The 16,517-nt window shown below is 34.6% G+C and overlaps 1 protein-coding gene across 1 annotated transcript; it reads left to right on the top strand.

Annotated features, from left to right (window-relative positions):
- Window positions 1-131: 131 nt before the first annotated feature.
- LOC123701776 (centrosomal protein of 104 kDa) lies at window positions 132-15,645 on the top strand. Its single transcript, XM_045649335.1, has 20 exons — window positions 132-259; window positions 4,404-4,562; window positions 4,855-4,990; window positions 5,339-5,426; window positions 5,631-5,820; window positions 6,206-6,417; window positions 6,842-7,012; window positions 7,604-7,766; window positions 8,319-8,406; window positions 8,728-8,872; window positions 9,287-9,513; window positions 9,782-9,919; window positions 10,910-11,041; window positions 11,602-11,815; window positions 12,116-12,511; window positions 12,955-13,366; window positions 13,446-13,539; window positions 13,788-13,927; window positions 14,114-14,209; window positions 15,204-15,645. The coding sequence occupies exons 1-20, from the start codon at window positions 220-222 to the stop codon at window positions 15,323-15,325; spliced, it is 3,363 nt and encodes a 1,120-aa protein (XP_045505291.1). The 5' UTR covers window positions 132-219; the 3' UTR covers window positions 15,326-15,645.
- The last annotated feature ends 872 nt before the right edge of the window (window positions 15,646-16,517 follow it).

The following is a 16,517-nucleotide window of genomic DNA, read 5'->3' as shown; positions in this document are numbered from 1 at the left end:
ATTGATTTTCACCATTCTACAATACCGCTTTCTTCGTCCACACCTCCACCCCTATTTATTTAATATTATACATTTTTACTTAGTTTTACAAAACCGAAAGCAGTGATGTGATTCCAAACATTTATACAATGATAAAGTGCAATTCTTCTTGACACATTTATAAAAAATTAAAACATGGAAGAGAAAATTAGAATTTTCCGAGTCGCCAGATAGTGTAAAATGCCAAAACGAATACCGTTCCACGTAGTTTATGCAACAAGTAAGTAACTCTACATTTTTGCTTTTAAATTGAATTAAAAATTGCCTGCTCTATTATAGTCAAATCCTGTAATTTTTACCATTAACAAAGATATATGTGATCAAAATGTAAGGTGTTTTTTAATCAATAGATGATAAAATCCTCCATCATATTATTTATTATACTACTTTAGTATACTAGGAATTATAATAAGCTTTAATTATGAAGACTTCATTAGACTATTTTCTGTTATTAATTAAATACAGTAGATATATACCGGCATCATCCTTTAGATCCGGCATCGAGATTTGGACAAATCTCAAAGGCAAATAAAATATAGAGAAAAAGCTTAGAATGTATGAAGAATACTTTTTTAATGTTATTCTTATAAAATTAACCCACGTGTTGGTACATATATGGCAATTCTTTTAAATAATTTCGACGCTGTGTTTTGTGGTTTTTGTTTTACAAGCCCGTAGATATGTTTTTGCTTATAAAAGATGCTTTATCATATATTTTAATCACAAATATTCTACCCACGGCTTCGCCCACGAAAAGCACGCTATACAAAGATTAAAATTGAACAAAATCGGTGCAGTAGTTTTAGTGTTTATCGAGAACAGACAGACTCGCCGGATTTTTATGTATAGTGGAAGACTATGTTTAACTATATGAATTTGTAAATTTGCATATAAGAATATAATAGAAATTAAATAAATAGTAAATAGTGCAATAGTTCCATAAACAAGGTTACTGTTATTCTGGATTAACTAATGCCGCCTTAAATTGATAAGGTACCTACCGGATGCGTATTAGAATTCCCAAAAAAAATTCTATTATGTCTTGCGAAGTTGGACACCCTACCCATATCGTAAATAAATATTGATATTTGATGACGAATGAAAACGAGTGATTTATTATTTTATAAGATTTGTAAGGATTTAGAACTATTTATTTTGGCTCAATATTTTCGTAGCATAGCGTAGCACGGCGTAGCAGTTTTTGAATAGGCTTGTATTCTATATCTATACTTGTATACGTAGTATATTATTATTAGTCTGTGTCTATACTAATATTATAAAGCTGAAGAGTTTGTTTGTTTCAACGCGCTAATCGTCGACGTTGTGCTTTATTTATTTATTTTATTTTTATTTATTTTTTTTTCTTCGAATTTATTATTTTAAATTAATTAGTTATTTGGCTTCCTAGCCTTTGGTATATTATGCTCTGTCCATTACCTGAAGGTTGCCTGGCAGAGATGGCTCAGAGCCATAAGGCCGCCATTTGTACATTTTGAATGGTTTTGTTGTACTTTTATTTTATAAGACTGTTGTACAATAAAGAGTAAATAAATAAATAAATAAATAATCTCGGGAACTACTGTTTATTGTCATTATTAATGTGGTCAATATTAATAATTATTTAACAGAAATATTAGTGCATACTTGCTTTGAAATAAAACAATATGTATATTACTTCTATTTATTCATGACAAGTGACTTTATATTATTTATATTACTACTAGTGGTCCGCCCCGGCTTCGCCCGTGGTACATATTTCGCAATAAAAGGTAGCCTATGTCCTTTCTCGGGTATTAAAATATCTCCATACCAAATTTCATGCAAATTGGTTCAGTAGTTTAGGCGTGATTGAGTAACAGACAGAGTTACTTTCGCATTTATAATATTAGTATGGATAGGTATTACTCTATCTCTCTTATGTTGTCCTTATCCCATCCTCTATAATCATTGTGATAAAGTGTAGGCATAAGTACATTTTAAAATCGATAAGAACTTTTGATATTTTATTTTTAATTCCACCGTTCAGCCACACCTGCATTGCAGTTGCTTCAAACAAAATTAAAGTATAATGATGCAATTATGGTAGCGATTACAGACTAACGAAGTTTCTTGTGCATTTTATATAAATTTTTAAATATTTTTTCGTTTTAAATTTTCATTTACAGAGATTGAAATGGGTTAAAGTATGTTCGAAATATTTCAGTGATGTAGCGTGCATGTAGAGCGTTTGTATGTAGCAATTTCCATTTATTTACCAAATCATGTAGATTCTAAAACGCTAATTTCTAATTCGTAATTTCAGAATGCTAAGCAATAGCAAAACTTAAATAATTTATATTAATAAATCTCTTATTAGAGATACGAAGTAGAATAGTATACCTATTGATCTGGTATCAATGTATCATCATCATCTTTGATGATTATTATATTATCATCGTCATCTATGACACATAATTCTTATTTAATCGAGTTATTATCAATTCTGTTATATTTGTAATTTAGTGTAATTTTTATATTATACTATATTAGGTCTAGGCCTTTCTTTTACATTTAACGTGAGGAAGTCATTTATTAGCCAATTATACATTTTTGAAATACTTACCTAACTAAGCCGTTCTAAATACCGAATTCCATACATTCCTACTTAATACTATCGCTATAATAACCAAATGATCTACATAAAAGAAAACAAAGTAAGAATGACTAAGTATCTTTCACAAAGTTCGTAGAAAGGAACTCGGTTACATGCTTATAAAATATTGAAACTATCGTTAGTATTTCCGATCGATAATTCATACGAAGTTTTATATACATCGTCTAATAATTATAATATCTATTGTGTCTATGTTTCTAGTTCACATGGTTATGAATTATAATAGATGTATTGGGGTACCGATTGCTATAAAAGCTTTATTGTGGACTAGCTTTCCACCCGCGGCTTCGCCCGCGCAGTCAAAGAAAAACCCGCGGAGTTCCCGTTCCGTGGGATTTCCGGGATAAAACCTATCCTATGTCCTGGGGTAAAAATCCTTTCTCGGATATCAAAATATCTCTACACCAAATTTCATGCAAATTGGTTTAGTAGTTAAGGCGTGATTGAGTAACAGACATGACACAGAGTTACTTACTTTCGCATTTATTATATTATGTATGGATAGGCGAAAGATATCGGGTATATATTTTAAATTACTTATATTTGACTGATTTCTTTATTCATTTATTACGATTTAGCCCTTTGAGCTACTACTCGACCGAAATTATAAAGTTATTTTACCAACACTACATATTCTTATATATAAAAATGAATCGCAAAATGTGTTGGTAAGCGCATAACTCGAGAACGGCTGAACCGATTTCGATAATTCTTTTTTTATTATATTCCTTGAAGTACGAGGATGGTTCTTATGTAGAGAAAACGTAAACATGTACCACGGGCGAAGCCGGGGCGGACCGCTAGTCTATAATATAAAAATGAATCGCAAAATGTGTTGGTAAGCGCATAGCTCGAGAACAACTGAACCGATTTCGTTCATTCTTATTTTATTAAATTTCTTGAAGTACGAGGCTGGTTCTTATGGAGAGAAAACGTAAATATGTACCACGGGCGAAGCCGGGACGGACCGCTAGTATCTAAATAATAAAAAATGGGTTCAAAAACTTTTTTTATTCTGGGTCAAGCCAGACGTAGCAGACGCATAGCAGCTAGGAGCCGCCGATTTCTAAGAGAAATTGTTGAAAAAATAAAATTGAATCGTCAAACGTAAATCAGATAATTGCGTCAATAACATAATTAACGCAAATAAATAAGCTTGTGGTCTTTCTTGAAATATAACATTTACCAGCAGACCGTGAATTAATTTTAGTTTTGTAAGCATTCAATTATTATATAGTTCCTGATACTTAGTAATTTTTCGGTAGAGTTGATTAGAGTTGTTTATTTTTTAAAAGTAATTTGCCAGCTTCCGCAATATAGCAGACCGTTTCTTACAGATTCAAATAAAATCAGTACATTATAATAACATTATGAATAAATCCCGTTAAAAATATGCTCAAAAGTATTTATAAGTAAAGTAGTTAGTATAGTATTTAGTTTTACGTATAATACTCACGTAGGCAAATCAAACACTAATTAATACCCTATTTATTAAAAAAAATAACTATGCTCTAGTAGAGCAGCTCTTATATAAGAAAGAAAGGAAGAAATAAACCAATTACTCCAACATTTATATGCCTTTACCTATTTTTATATTTATATCTATTCTTTAAAATTTCTCATTTATAAAATCAATGCTATAAAACTAAATACTATATATCATTTATAAAATGAATGCTATAAAACTAAATACTAATATAACACTTCTCAGGTGAAGACAGCTCGTACCCAGCATGCGAGCTGAACTCCCAAGGGCCCGCCGTCCGCGGCTGGCGGAGCGCCGGGCCTCCGCCCCACGAGCTTCTCCTTCGACTATCTGCTGTCACGAGTATACACAAGTTACAGCTGCTTGCTCATCATCAGCTTATACGTGAGTTTTGGTTTTATAGTGGAGTGGTCGTAATTGTATTACTTTGAAATTATGAGATAGAAATGCTGAGGTTTACCTATGTAGAGTGTGTTTTAATAGTCTAAAAACAGTTCTAGTAACTAATTATTAAAAAAACTTATTTTTGGCTCTTTTGTTGGGATACTCACGAATACTGATGTGGTGCTTACTCGTATAGACATAAGTATAAGTTTGGATAGAGAGATTTTAGTTTGTTTTTTTTTTGTGTGACATTTTTATGTTTTATTTCAAATATTATTCCATCCGTTTCCAGCGGCATGCGTAGAAGTGCTGGTATCTGGTGGTCTCCTATCAGAGGGCGCTGCGACCCCCTGCGGAGCCACTTACACCAGCGTGGGCAGAGTCACCCTCGTGAGACCCGCACCGCAGGCAAGGACGAGGGAATTAAGGTGGGATATAATGGAAGCTGATTGAATTTCGACTACGATCTTGAAGGAAATATTGATAGCGATTTTAAGGGCGGAAGAGATGTATATACTATATACATAGTACAAAAGTATGTCGTTGCTCGAGTCATGTTCCTGTCGTGATGACATCACTATTAGTCTACTTGCACCAGTCTCTAAAAACACAGCTCTACCATATTTCTCCACCGTCCAAATTTAGGTTCTTACTACTGTTTTTCATTACTGAATAAGTTCAATACTTGAAGACCACCAAGTTTGCGGTATAAGTCAGCTGGTGTAGAGTTTTATTGCAATTTATTTATTTAATTTGTTTTTAATCATTTTTTACAGATCAGCAGCACTTCCAGAACCAACTGTAGCTAGATTCGTGAAGCTCAGATTATCAGGGCCACATCCACCAGCTAAAGAAGATGACCAGGTAAAAATGAAAATAGTTAATTACCCCAGTTTATAAATTGTTTGACAGATTAGTTGATATATTTTATTTTACTACATATACTGTTTTAAATGTTAAATTTCGTTGTTGTAAAAAACATTTAAAAAAACGTGTACTTAAATCTTAATTTAAAAATTCATTATTTAATTGTATTTTCATAATCAAGATGATGATTTTCTTTCACAGGTAGCATTAATGGCAGTAAACGTTCTCGGAGATGAAGTGGAAGAAGAAATTAAAGCAGAAAACAGTCCAGCAGCTAAAGCAGAAGTCAGCTTCTCTCCATATGACGATCTGGCATTTATTATGTACGTTGATAATGAAATAGCTGACTTAGTGAGGAACTTGGATGAAAAGAAACGGGTCGCTGTTGCTGGTAAGTTTACTATTGAATAAGTAGCAAAAGTTAGTTGTCACGTAGATAAATTTATAGGGCTTCTTATTACAGGTGTTTAGATTATCAGATTATGCTTAACATAGAATTTTGTAGTAAAAGAGCCCTTCCATACCTTCATATTTAATCTACGATTATTACTTTTTCTACGTCTACGGCCACATACTTAATTAATAATTAAATAAAAAAATAATAATTAATAATTCTACGTCGTAATCTACGCCTTTTGCAAGTCTTCGTCGATGTCTATATTTCAATACTTTCCTGATTCTCCATCTATTAACTATTTCAATATATTATTCTGTTTCCATATCCGAACCTTTATCTACATTCATATAACATATTTTTTTATTTATTTTCACTCCAGAGGAGCGTTTCGAATACGCAAGACGTCTTAAATCCGCGGGCTCTGCGCTCGCGGCCGCCGGTATACGCATTGGTCGTTGGCGCTTGCGCAAGCGCACCGCAGCTGCGAGAGATGACTTCGAGCTCGCGAGGCGCATGCGTGATAGGATCGCGGATGCGTTAGTGGGGGTTAAGGAAGATCCCGAACTATTGAGACTATTTGAAGATGATGGGGTGAGGTTTGAGTGAATAAATCTGCAATGCAATTATGTTAGTGAGGATTGAGTGAATGTAAAATTCTAAGTATTTTAAGAATGTTTTAAAATGTATTTTAATAAAACCTAGTCTATGAAGTCTGCATATAAAAGATCTGTAAAATCTTATACTGTGTAAAATAATACAATTACAAATCAATTCGTTTTGCAAAAAAAAAATAATAATAACAGGAATTTAAAGATTACGGTGCAATATATGACGATAATTTAAAGAAGCTAAAAAATAGCACCTCTCTTGTAGGTATCGGTGGCTCTAACTGCTGTTATCATTAATTTAATAAGCAAAGAGTCAATACATAGGGCATATACGTTACAACACAAGGCACTTAATAGCATATGCTATTGTATTCTCATGTTTAAAGTTATCATGTTACTATATACAGCCGGACTCCCGAAACGACTCATCAATGCCACAAGCGTACGACTTCTCTCACCACCTGTCCCCATCCGTGGCTGCCGGTGCCATGAGCCTGGACATCCCGTCCCCAGTCCCACCGATAGAACATGAAGATAATCAGTTCAATGGGCTGGATGAACCTGACCATATTTCTGCCGTGAGTTGATATTTATGAAATGCTAATGGGCCCTCTTCACAATGGACAGCGTTGGACGTGTAGAGGCAATCACGATAGTGCAGAGGGCCGACTACGACTTAGACCGGTCGCAGAGCTTCACCGACCATCAGTGCGTACGTCAGTCGCACTTGTCATACGTATGGAAATTCGCGTGCATATGGTCGGTCTAGATATGAATGGTTTTATGAATTTCCATACATATGAAAAGCGCGACTGACGTACGCACTGAACGCAACGGGCCTTACGATAGTAAGAGAGTAATATCTATAATCGGCGGTCATTGTAGGTGTTTATTCATCATCAACATCGACGATCATTTGTTGGACAAACGCTGCCCATTGTGAAGAGGGTCAAAATTATCCAGTTGTCTAAGATCAAATATTATAGCATATGATACTCGCGAATAATTGCACTTCTGAATGGTGAATTTTCAAAATCGGTTAAGTAGTTGCAGAGATTACTTTCACACACAAACTGAAAATAACTTGAAACATTCAGTTTTATCTATTTTAGACCATTATTATGATTCAAGATTTACAAATAATAATTAACTGACATCTTATATTCCAGTCTCCCGTCCACATTCTACAAGAAGATACACAACCAGAGCCAGAAGTTATACAGATAGCACAAGAAGAAGAAGAGAAAGTAGATGTTCAAAAGAAAGAAGAAGAAGAATTGCGGAAAGATACAGACAGCCCAAGGAGAAGCATCACTCCTAACGCTGCCAATGGTAATAATATAAATGATAATTTATATTATGTTTTGATGTACGGCTGAAAAGATTTGCATGTAATTTAGTACATAAACAGGGTGTCCCATTGTTGGTATCTTGTTGGTATACTAAGCTCAAAAGAGGTTATAGTTTTGCATACGCTGAGTATGTAAAAAATACTCATAAAATTCCAGACGCAGTTTTTTTTCAAATAGATGAATTCTTAAAACTCTATGTGTACACCCATAACAAGCAACCCGCCCAGCCGCCCAGATTTGATAGCAGAACGTGACCTATCGTTTAAGATTATGTTTTCATAGACAAAATGCACACATTAGCGAAGCGGTATGTGCCGTCTGCGCGAAGCTAGAGAAGAAGCATGGATTTTCATGAAAAACTAAGAAAATTTTTTTTAGTTTACCAATAGTGGGACATCCTGTATATTACATTGCTTTATAGTTAAAAAAAACATGAAACACACAGTTTGAAGAAAATAGTAACTGTGATTTTCAAAGGTCGATACTGCGATACTTAAATTTACTAGGTACTTTCTCAATTTTTGTTATGCAGGTTCCTTGATACGAAGAAGAAATAAAAGTGCTGGCCCGAGATCAACGTTCGAAGCGTATGAAGAAAGATTATTACCAGCACTAAGACAGTATGTTTTTAATATTTATTTAGTAATGTGTGGCTAATATATATTTTACATTCAATTATTTATTACCAAATTTTGTATCAATGGAAGAAACACAAATTTTCCGTATGCATTTTTGAAGTGAAACTTCTTTAGGCGAGTTAAGAGTAAAATGTCATGGTCGCGTCACATGGTGACGATTTTGGTTGTATATTTGAATCTTGCCAAAGAAATTTCACTTCTGACACATGAGCTTAGCACACACGCTCTTTTTTTATTTCGATTGCGTGTAACGTAGTAAATCATATTTTCTGTACACATTATTTATTATTTTTAAATTTTTAGTTCGCACACAAACGAATACCTACGAGATACTCGCGAGGAGGAAGGCAGCGCGACGGGCACGTCTCACGCGCGCGCCGTCCACAAGCTGAATGAGAGGGAACGCAAGCAGGCCGCGCTACCTATACTTATTTTTGGATACCCTCTTGTAAGTTTCAATCGATTATTTAAGTATGGTAATGGATTGTGTACATTTGATTACCAAAAACACTTGATTTATAAATTGAATATTTACGATTAAATCGTGCCCAATTGAATAATTACGATTTTTTTAAATGGATTTTCAATCCAAAAAAAAAATAAAGAATTGGAAATTCGATTAAAATAGAGGATTTATATTTTCAAGAATTGCTCTACCTAAACTTTTTTTTTAATTTCAAGTTTTACAGTAAGTAACTAAAAGAAAATAATGAAATTACTTTAATGAAATAATGAAATGTGTTTTTATTTATTAAATTAAAACCATAAATTCTTCTGTCTGTCAAGAAAAATATTTTCTATAAGCTCGCTCTTACTTACTGCCTTACTTTACTTACACTGCCATTACCACCTTCATTTACAGGTAGAAAAGTTCTTCTCGAAAAACTATTTGGATAAAGAAGAAGGTCTAGCCCGTCTTCGAGCTGAACTAACCTCTCCATCGAACGGGAGCACCAAAACGTCTCCGAACAAGACTGCAAGAGCCGCCGCCATTTTGTTACAGAGGGCGCTGAGGGATAAAGTGTTTTCAGTTTATAGTCAAGCGAATGAAGTGGTTAGGGTACTGTTTAAAGACTTTGTGCCGGATCGGTGAGTTTTCTTAATGATTTACTATTGGCACAGATAATATAATACGATATATTTCTGCTTCGTCTTTGGATTAGCCAAATCTCTTTTTTATTTTGTTAAAGTTAATAATATTCAATAACGCACAGTGGTTTTGTGAAATATTTGTCCAAACATACAGATGACATTTCCAGATAATTTTTTCGCTTACTGGGCAAGATATTTTCTTACTTTAATATATTTTGACCCACTACTTTTTAGATATAAGTATCTAAAAAGTAATATTACCCAGGGTATGTGCAGCGGAAGTAGGCCGTTGCTTAGAGAGGCTACTACCAGAACTCCTGCGCGCGTGCGGCGACCCCGCGCCGCGCGTGCACTCCACCGCGCAGCACACCGTGCTCACTGTGGCCGACTGCCCACACGTCAGGTGATATACAGGGTGTAATCGTTAAGTGTACACAGGCGATTATTCCGTAACTATTGCAGATATAAAAAAATTAAACTGATATTGAAAGGCCTTTACCTAATGAGTAAATTGACAATAATAACTTTTTAAAAATAAATCGGGAAATATCCAAAAATTTTACATCAAACACGCCCATACATTTAATTTCCCATACATTTTGTATTCAAAGTTCAGAGTGACATTCTCGTTTTGGAATACCATTGTATTCCACATCGAGCTCTATTTACAGTTTCTAAATGAATTTCCATAAAAAATTACCAAGTTATGTAAGCGCAAAACTAAAAAATAACCAAAACCTTTCATATTACATGTTGGGGATAGTCATAACTCATATTATCTCATACTAAATGTAAGGGCGTGTTTGCTGTAAATTTTTTGGATATTTCCCGCTTTATTTTTAAAAAGTTATTATCGTCATTATACTCATTAGATAAAGGCCTTTCGATATCAGTTTAAAGTTTTTTGATATCTGAAATAGTCACGGAATACGGGAATAATCGCCTGTGCACACTTAACAATTACACCCTGTATCTATGTATACCAATAATAAAATTGAAGTCGTTTGTAATAATAAAATAACCTTTTTACTAAAAAATTACATACACGGTACATAAATTATATCAAAATATTAATTGTCACAATTTTTGTTAGTCTGTTTCTTTGTTCCGGCTAATCTCTAGAACGGCTGCACCAATTTTGAGCAAAATTTCACTGAAAGATAGCAGATTTAATAAGGAGTAACATACGCTTCTTTTTTATGATTTTTGATATACGATGAGTAGAGGAATTGTAAGTCCGCCTTTCTTGTCTTCTGATAAATATTTTCTCCCTTACCTTTATAAAAATGGCAACCCAATTCTAGGGGACTGCAAAGTTCGCTCAAATGTCGCTTACTATAAGACTAATTTAACTTATTTGCCCACCGTAATAAGAATAATTATTTACTTCCAGGAGCTTACATATTATACCACAACAGCTGGTGAGACCAGTAGCGGCATCTATGCATCCAAGGCTAGCGCTGTCTCGTCTGCAAATGCTGGAACAACTTATACTAAGCCACGGAATATCGACTGACAAGAACAGGTATGAATTATTTGCCAGGATTTGTTTAAATAACGTTTGTGTAAATGGTATATAAGGTGTGTTATTTTCATTTATAGATTCGATTCTTGACTAGGATTTACTTTTATTTATTTATTTTACAAAAAATGGATAACGCAGTTTTGTTTTTATCAAAATCGGCCTCGAGACTTAATTATTTATTATTTTTCGATTTCGTGCTTTCGATATTCTCTGTAGTTTAGGATTTCTCTTACCACGTTTAGTTTAAAAATTCAACCTATATATTATAACGGTCTTACTAATAAAATGTTACCCATTCGCTTTGCAATGGATTAGTTATTGCAATAACCTGTCTTGTTTTTATGATTGACGTTTCATATGAGCAAGAGCAGGACACAGCTATGGTAGAAAATGGTAGAAATTTAACCATTGTTTAACTTTTTATTAGTATGGCCGATAATGTATTAATTAGTCAGATTATAAAAACAAAGATACCAACTCCTGTACTATTGTGTTAAAATGTGTGAATAAATGAAATATAGGTCGTTACCCCTCTAATCAAACTAACTTACCATACGCAGTGGGCTAACAGTCCGCCGCCTAGCTGAATGCGGTGCGGCGGGCGCGCAACACGCAGCGGGTGCGGTGCGCGCAGCGGCTGAACGCATCCTCCTCGCGGCATACGCACGTTCGCCGCGCGTAGTGCGTGCGCAACTACCGCCCGATGATGCGGTGACGAGACGCAACTTGATCTATCGGCATTTGTTCCAGCAGTTTGATAGGATTGATATGCAGGTAAGCTAGATGTCTATTTCAGCGTGATTTTACCAAACAAAATAGCAGATTATTCATCGATGATTCAGAAAATATGTAATACGTAGAATCGATACGTATTACATAGTCATTTCAATGAACAATAAAATTTTCTTCCTAGGTAAATATGTATATTATGACTATTACTGACACACACACACACACACACACACACACACATTACATTATTTGTGCTTAAGTAAAATTTTTCTTTTGTTCCCCATTCAAACGAAATAAAAAGTTAGAAATTATTATTCTATCCTCCAACCTTGATAATTCTAGAAAATTTTAAACCAAGCACCCACCGAAGAACAAATTCTTAACGGCACCGAATCAGTAGACTCCACGCTCGAAGCCAGCACAGCACAATCCACCCGCAGTGGTACCACCGTCAGTGGAATGTCTACTTCCCTTGGAATGACTGCCTCCATGGACGCTACGTCATCATACACGTTGAAATCCAGCGCCAGCAGCGCTACACTAGCGCCATCTAGTTTAAGTGGTAGTTTTACCACTTCTAGAACAAAGAGTAGTTTGAAGAAAACATCGACTAAGAAGTATGCAACGACTCGACCGTCGAAGGATAGTACTAATTACCCCGGATATAATAAGTTGAGATTGGACAGCGCTGTGAGTCCGAAACATTCGCCGCGGCCATCTACTGTTGGAAATGAGAAGGTGAGCGAACTTTTAACTAAGTATATTTCCAACATCCGTATCAAATATTGAGAAAAAATAAGTAGAAATAAGAATGTGTTCGTGAATAAGCTTGTTTAATATAAGCTTTGAATTTCAAGCTTTTGTGGTTCGGTAGATTAACTTATATATTTACTACTAGCTTTCCACCCGCAGCTTCGCCCGCGCAGTCAAAGAAAAACCCGTATAGTTCCCGTTCCGGTGGGATTTCCGGGATAAAACCTATCCTATTTCCCTGGGTAAAAAGTAGCCTATGTCCTTTCTCGGATATCAAAATATGTCTGTACCAAATTTCATGCAAATTGGTTCAGTAGTTAAGGCGTGATTGAGTAACAGACAGACAGACAGACAGAGTTACTTTCGCATTTATAATATTAGTATGGATGTGTAAAGCCAGTTTTTTAAGTATAGCACATTCTTTTCAGGTCCACTTCCAAGAAAGCCAAACAGAAGAAGTTATATACCGTCGATCAAATAGAAACTTCGAGAATCGCCATTCCATGATACATTACGACCACGACCCCTCTAAGCCTAACCTAAAAGAGCGTCCAGCTACAGTTTATGAACCCTTACATCTAGAATACAGAGATTCACCAACTTTAGGCTCTCCAAAAACTTCTAAAAATGAACTCAGAAGTTTGGATTCCCTGCCTATAGATTCTCCTCAGCTTTCCAGAATGGATTTACGAGATTCTGATAGAAGTCTAGATTCCCCAAAATTGAGAGCAGATTACTTTAGAGATACTGGTCTAGAGTCACCAAAATTAGTAGCTGGGGTCAGAAACATGCACTTGGATGATCACAGCCAAATGGACGAGAGTGGATATTATAGCCCAGGTATTTATAGTGATAACATTGTTCTTCTTATTATCTATTTTTAGATAATTGCCTATAAATAATTGTATAATTTCGTTAGGAAGACGACAACAAGTGAACGAGACTCATTTCGATGTGTATGAGGCGGTCGGCACGGAAGCAAGCACAGAGACAACCCCTGAACCGGTTTGCAAGTATGTACATGTGATTAAAATGCATGCAATTTGACTAAATAATAGCGAAAATTTACTTTTATTATATTTTTTTCACTGACGATAGTTGAATCATGTCATCTTTCTTTGACATTTAATCGTGTGTGCGTTAGTGTGCCGTTTTTGATGATTTTATATTGTGTTGGTCTATTAAATTTATATCTATTTATTTATTTACACATTTTTACTTATAATTTCATTGGTAGTTAACAACAGTTATTAAAAAACAGTACATCATGCACGTGGTGCGGACGGCGCGTGCGTGCAGCTGCGTTAGAGACGCACTACTGGCGTCGCTGCGTCGTACTCGCGCGGTGTCCACACTGCCGCCTCGCGCTTGAAGCGCGCGCGCTGCACACACACTTACTGGGTGAGGAATGGTTCTTTTTTAACTTGTTTTATATGTAACTAGCTGCGCTCCGTGGTTTCACCCACGTGGCTCTGCTCCTGTCGGTCTTAGCGTGATGATATATAGCCTATAGCCTTCCTCGATGAATATGGGCTATCCAACCCATTCTTATCCGATTTGAAAAGAATTTTTCAAATTTTATTCCAGAAGAATGTTCAATGAGCGAAGGTCTATGGAAAGCTTGTCAGAAATGCGGCGCCGCGCTACGAACTGACGAGAGCGATTATCATGCGAACTGCATCCGTAAGTAACTTAAATATTTTTTAAGAGCGTGTACGCGGTCCGTGCGTTGTTTGACTCAAATATGTGATTTTTCAAATCAAATTTTCCATCAACCAATGTTGTTAGTTAGAGTTTTTTTTCGATTAATACAGTAATTGTGAATACCATCAAGATAACTGAGCAGATGTTTACTTGATTTCACTTTTAGTGTTAATTTCGAAGCTAAAAATATCTGAAATTACTGACAAATCTTGTTTGTTAGATTTGTTTTTTAACTAACAGCAAAAATCCTTATTAAAGTCGTTAGTTAAAAGATTTTTTTTTATTTTGGACTCCTAACTTATGAAATTAAAATCCGAACAATGTGATTTTTTTTTAGAAATTATAGTCGATAAATTGATTATTTTCACCAAGATATCTGACTTAATTGAATATAATTTATACATATTGTAATAAAAGAATGTCTTCTTTATAAGATAAAATTTAAAAATCAACTAAGATTTCTCTATTATTTCTCTACATTTTTTTTAAAAAGTACTATTAGGTAAACTCTGCGCGCGACCCGATTCAAATCAGTCGGCAGCGAGCCTCACGCGAGCCTTTCCAGAGAGAGGACACGTTGCTGGGCGCTCTGCCTGACCCCTGTTGACCTTTGCCTTGCATAGTAAAAGGATAGCGCAAGCTTCGATAGATCGAGTCGATTTTGACTTGCGCTAAATTGAACGCGCGCTCTTAAGTTCTGAGTTAGATTATCATTAGAACACTGCTAATTTGGTTCATTGCTCAGTAAAGACAAAGTTTCGGTCTAGATCAGAAACATGATCCTATCAATATTTTTGAAAAACACACAGTCGTATCAAGGTCGTAGCGTACACAATTTAAATTAAATTCCAAAATATATAAAAGTGGGCAACAAAAACTTCGCTCAAACGCATCTATATCTTTAACTTATGGTATTACAATTCTGTCACCTTTTTCTCTACCATATTTATTTTAATTTATATTTGGCTTACAGCTCTTGGCCTGGACGAATGGAAATGCCCATATTGTTTCACAAACGTACTGGCCCGGGATCTTCCTTGGCAGAGGCATCTAATGCAATGTCCAAGGAATCCGCGACTAACGCAATCTTCGTAATTTATTCTTCAGTAACTTCATCATCATCATCTTCACCTGGTGTTCTATGAGTGAAAACTTTAATAGCAAAAGTGTGAATTAATGTTCAGTTCGATTTTATAACTCGTAGTTACTTTACTTTTTTATATAAATTGTGTTGAAATATGTATGTGTAAGTTGTGATCGGTACACGCAAAACAAAAAGTTGTGTTTTATAGAATGCGTTAACGGCCACACTCGCGGTAGCCTATAACACCAAGCCTACGAATAATTCCTCTATTACATTTATTTAAAATGTCCGGATTACAATTATTTATAAATGTTTTATCTGTTTATCTGCATTCTGCTTACATAACAAACAATACTCGTCTTGTGCTAAAAAGGCCGCCAGTGTGGACGCAGCTTTATACAAATTCAAATCCGTTTGGAAAACGCACTTATTTTAACACGTAAAAAACATAATACTTACAAACATGTATTCAGGACAAAACAAAATCTCATTACATTCTGATGTGTGTATTAAAATTACGTTAATTTTTACGCTTTATTCTTATTTTAATAAACTAAATGAAAACTAACCTCAATGTCAATTCCTAACCGTCTTATATTTTTGAAGTCCGTATTTTACCGTCCACACGATATTATTCCGTCACGCACAATGCACAGTTTGCGTTTAAAAACTATTATAATTAAGCTTCAATAACTTTCAGTTATTAATTATTTATAATGTACAAATTAGCAGCCAGATTCTGAACTGAGTTTTTACACTTTTTTTTATTTTCGGTATGCGAAATCTATTTTCAAACAATTTGGTACATCTTAATAAAATTATGATCCCTAAATAAATAACTCATATAGTTAATATTAAGAAATTAATAATCTAAGCATGATTTCATTCTTTATTTTTATGCAATTTTATGAGCATATCATAAAATGTTTTTAACTTATTAGATTCAGAAACTGGCAGCAAAAATTTTAAGTATTTTATTGTTTTGAAATCACGTGCCATATTTTTAGGTGACAGCGCGGGAAAACTCGCTTGTATTTTTAATCTGTATTTATTCTGACCATAGATATTATACTAATCCCCGTCCCAAAGTATCAGTAGTTTTTCTATGTTTAGGTAATAATCAATGATTAATAAGTATATTATCGGAATAACAAGAAATACTTTTTAATATTATGTTATATATTTTATGGTTTATTATTATAC

This window comes from Colias croceus, chromosome 22 (genome assembly GCF_905220415.1).
Source record: "Colias croceus chromosome 22, ilColCroc2.1".
NCBI lineage: Eukaryota > Metazoa > Arthropoda > Insecta > Lepidoptera > Pieridae > Colias > Colias croceus.
This window is presented reverse-complemented; position numbering and strand designations above follow the sequence as displayed.

Excerpts from the sequence above, each read along its gene's own strand:
- LOC123701776 (XM_045649335.1), top strand. The coding sequence starts at position 220 with ATGCCAAAACGAATACCGTTCCACGTAGTTTATGCAACAA. Across the intron at positions 5,427-5,630 it reads CAGCTAAAGAAGATGACCAG|GTAGCATTAATGGCAGTAAA; the intron begins GTAAAAATGAAA and ends TTTCTTTCACAG. Across the intron at positions 11,042-11,601 it reads ATATCGACTGACAAGAACAG|TGGGCTAACAGTCCGCCGCC; the intron begins GTATGAATTATT and ends TACCATACGCAG.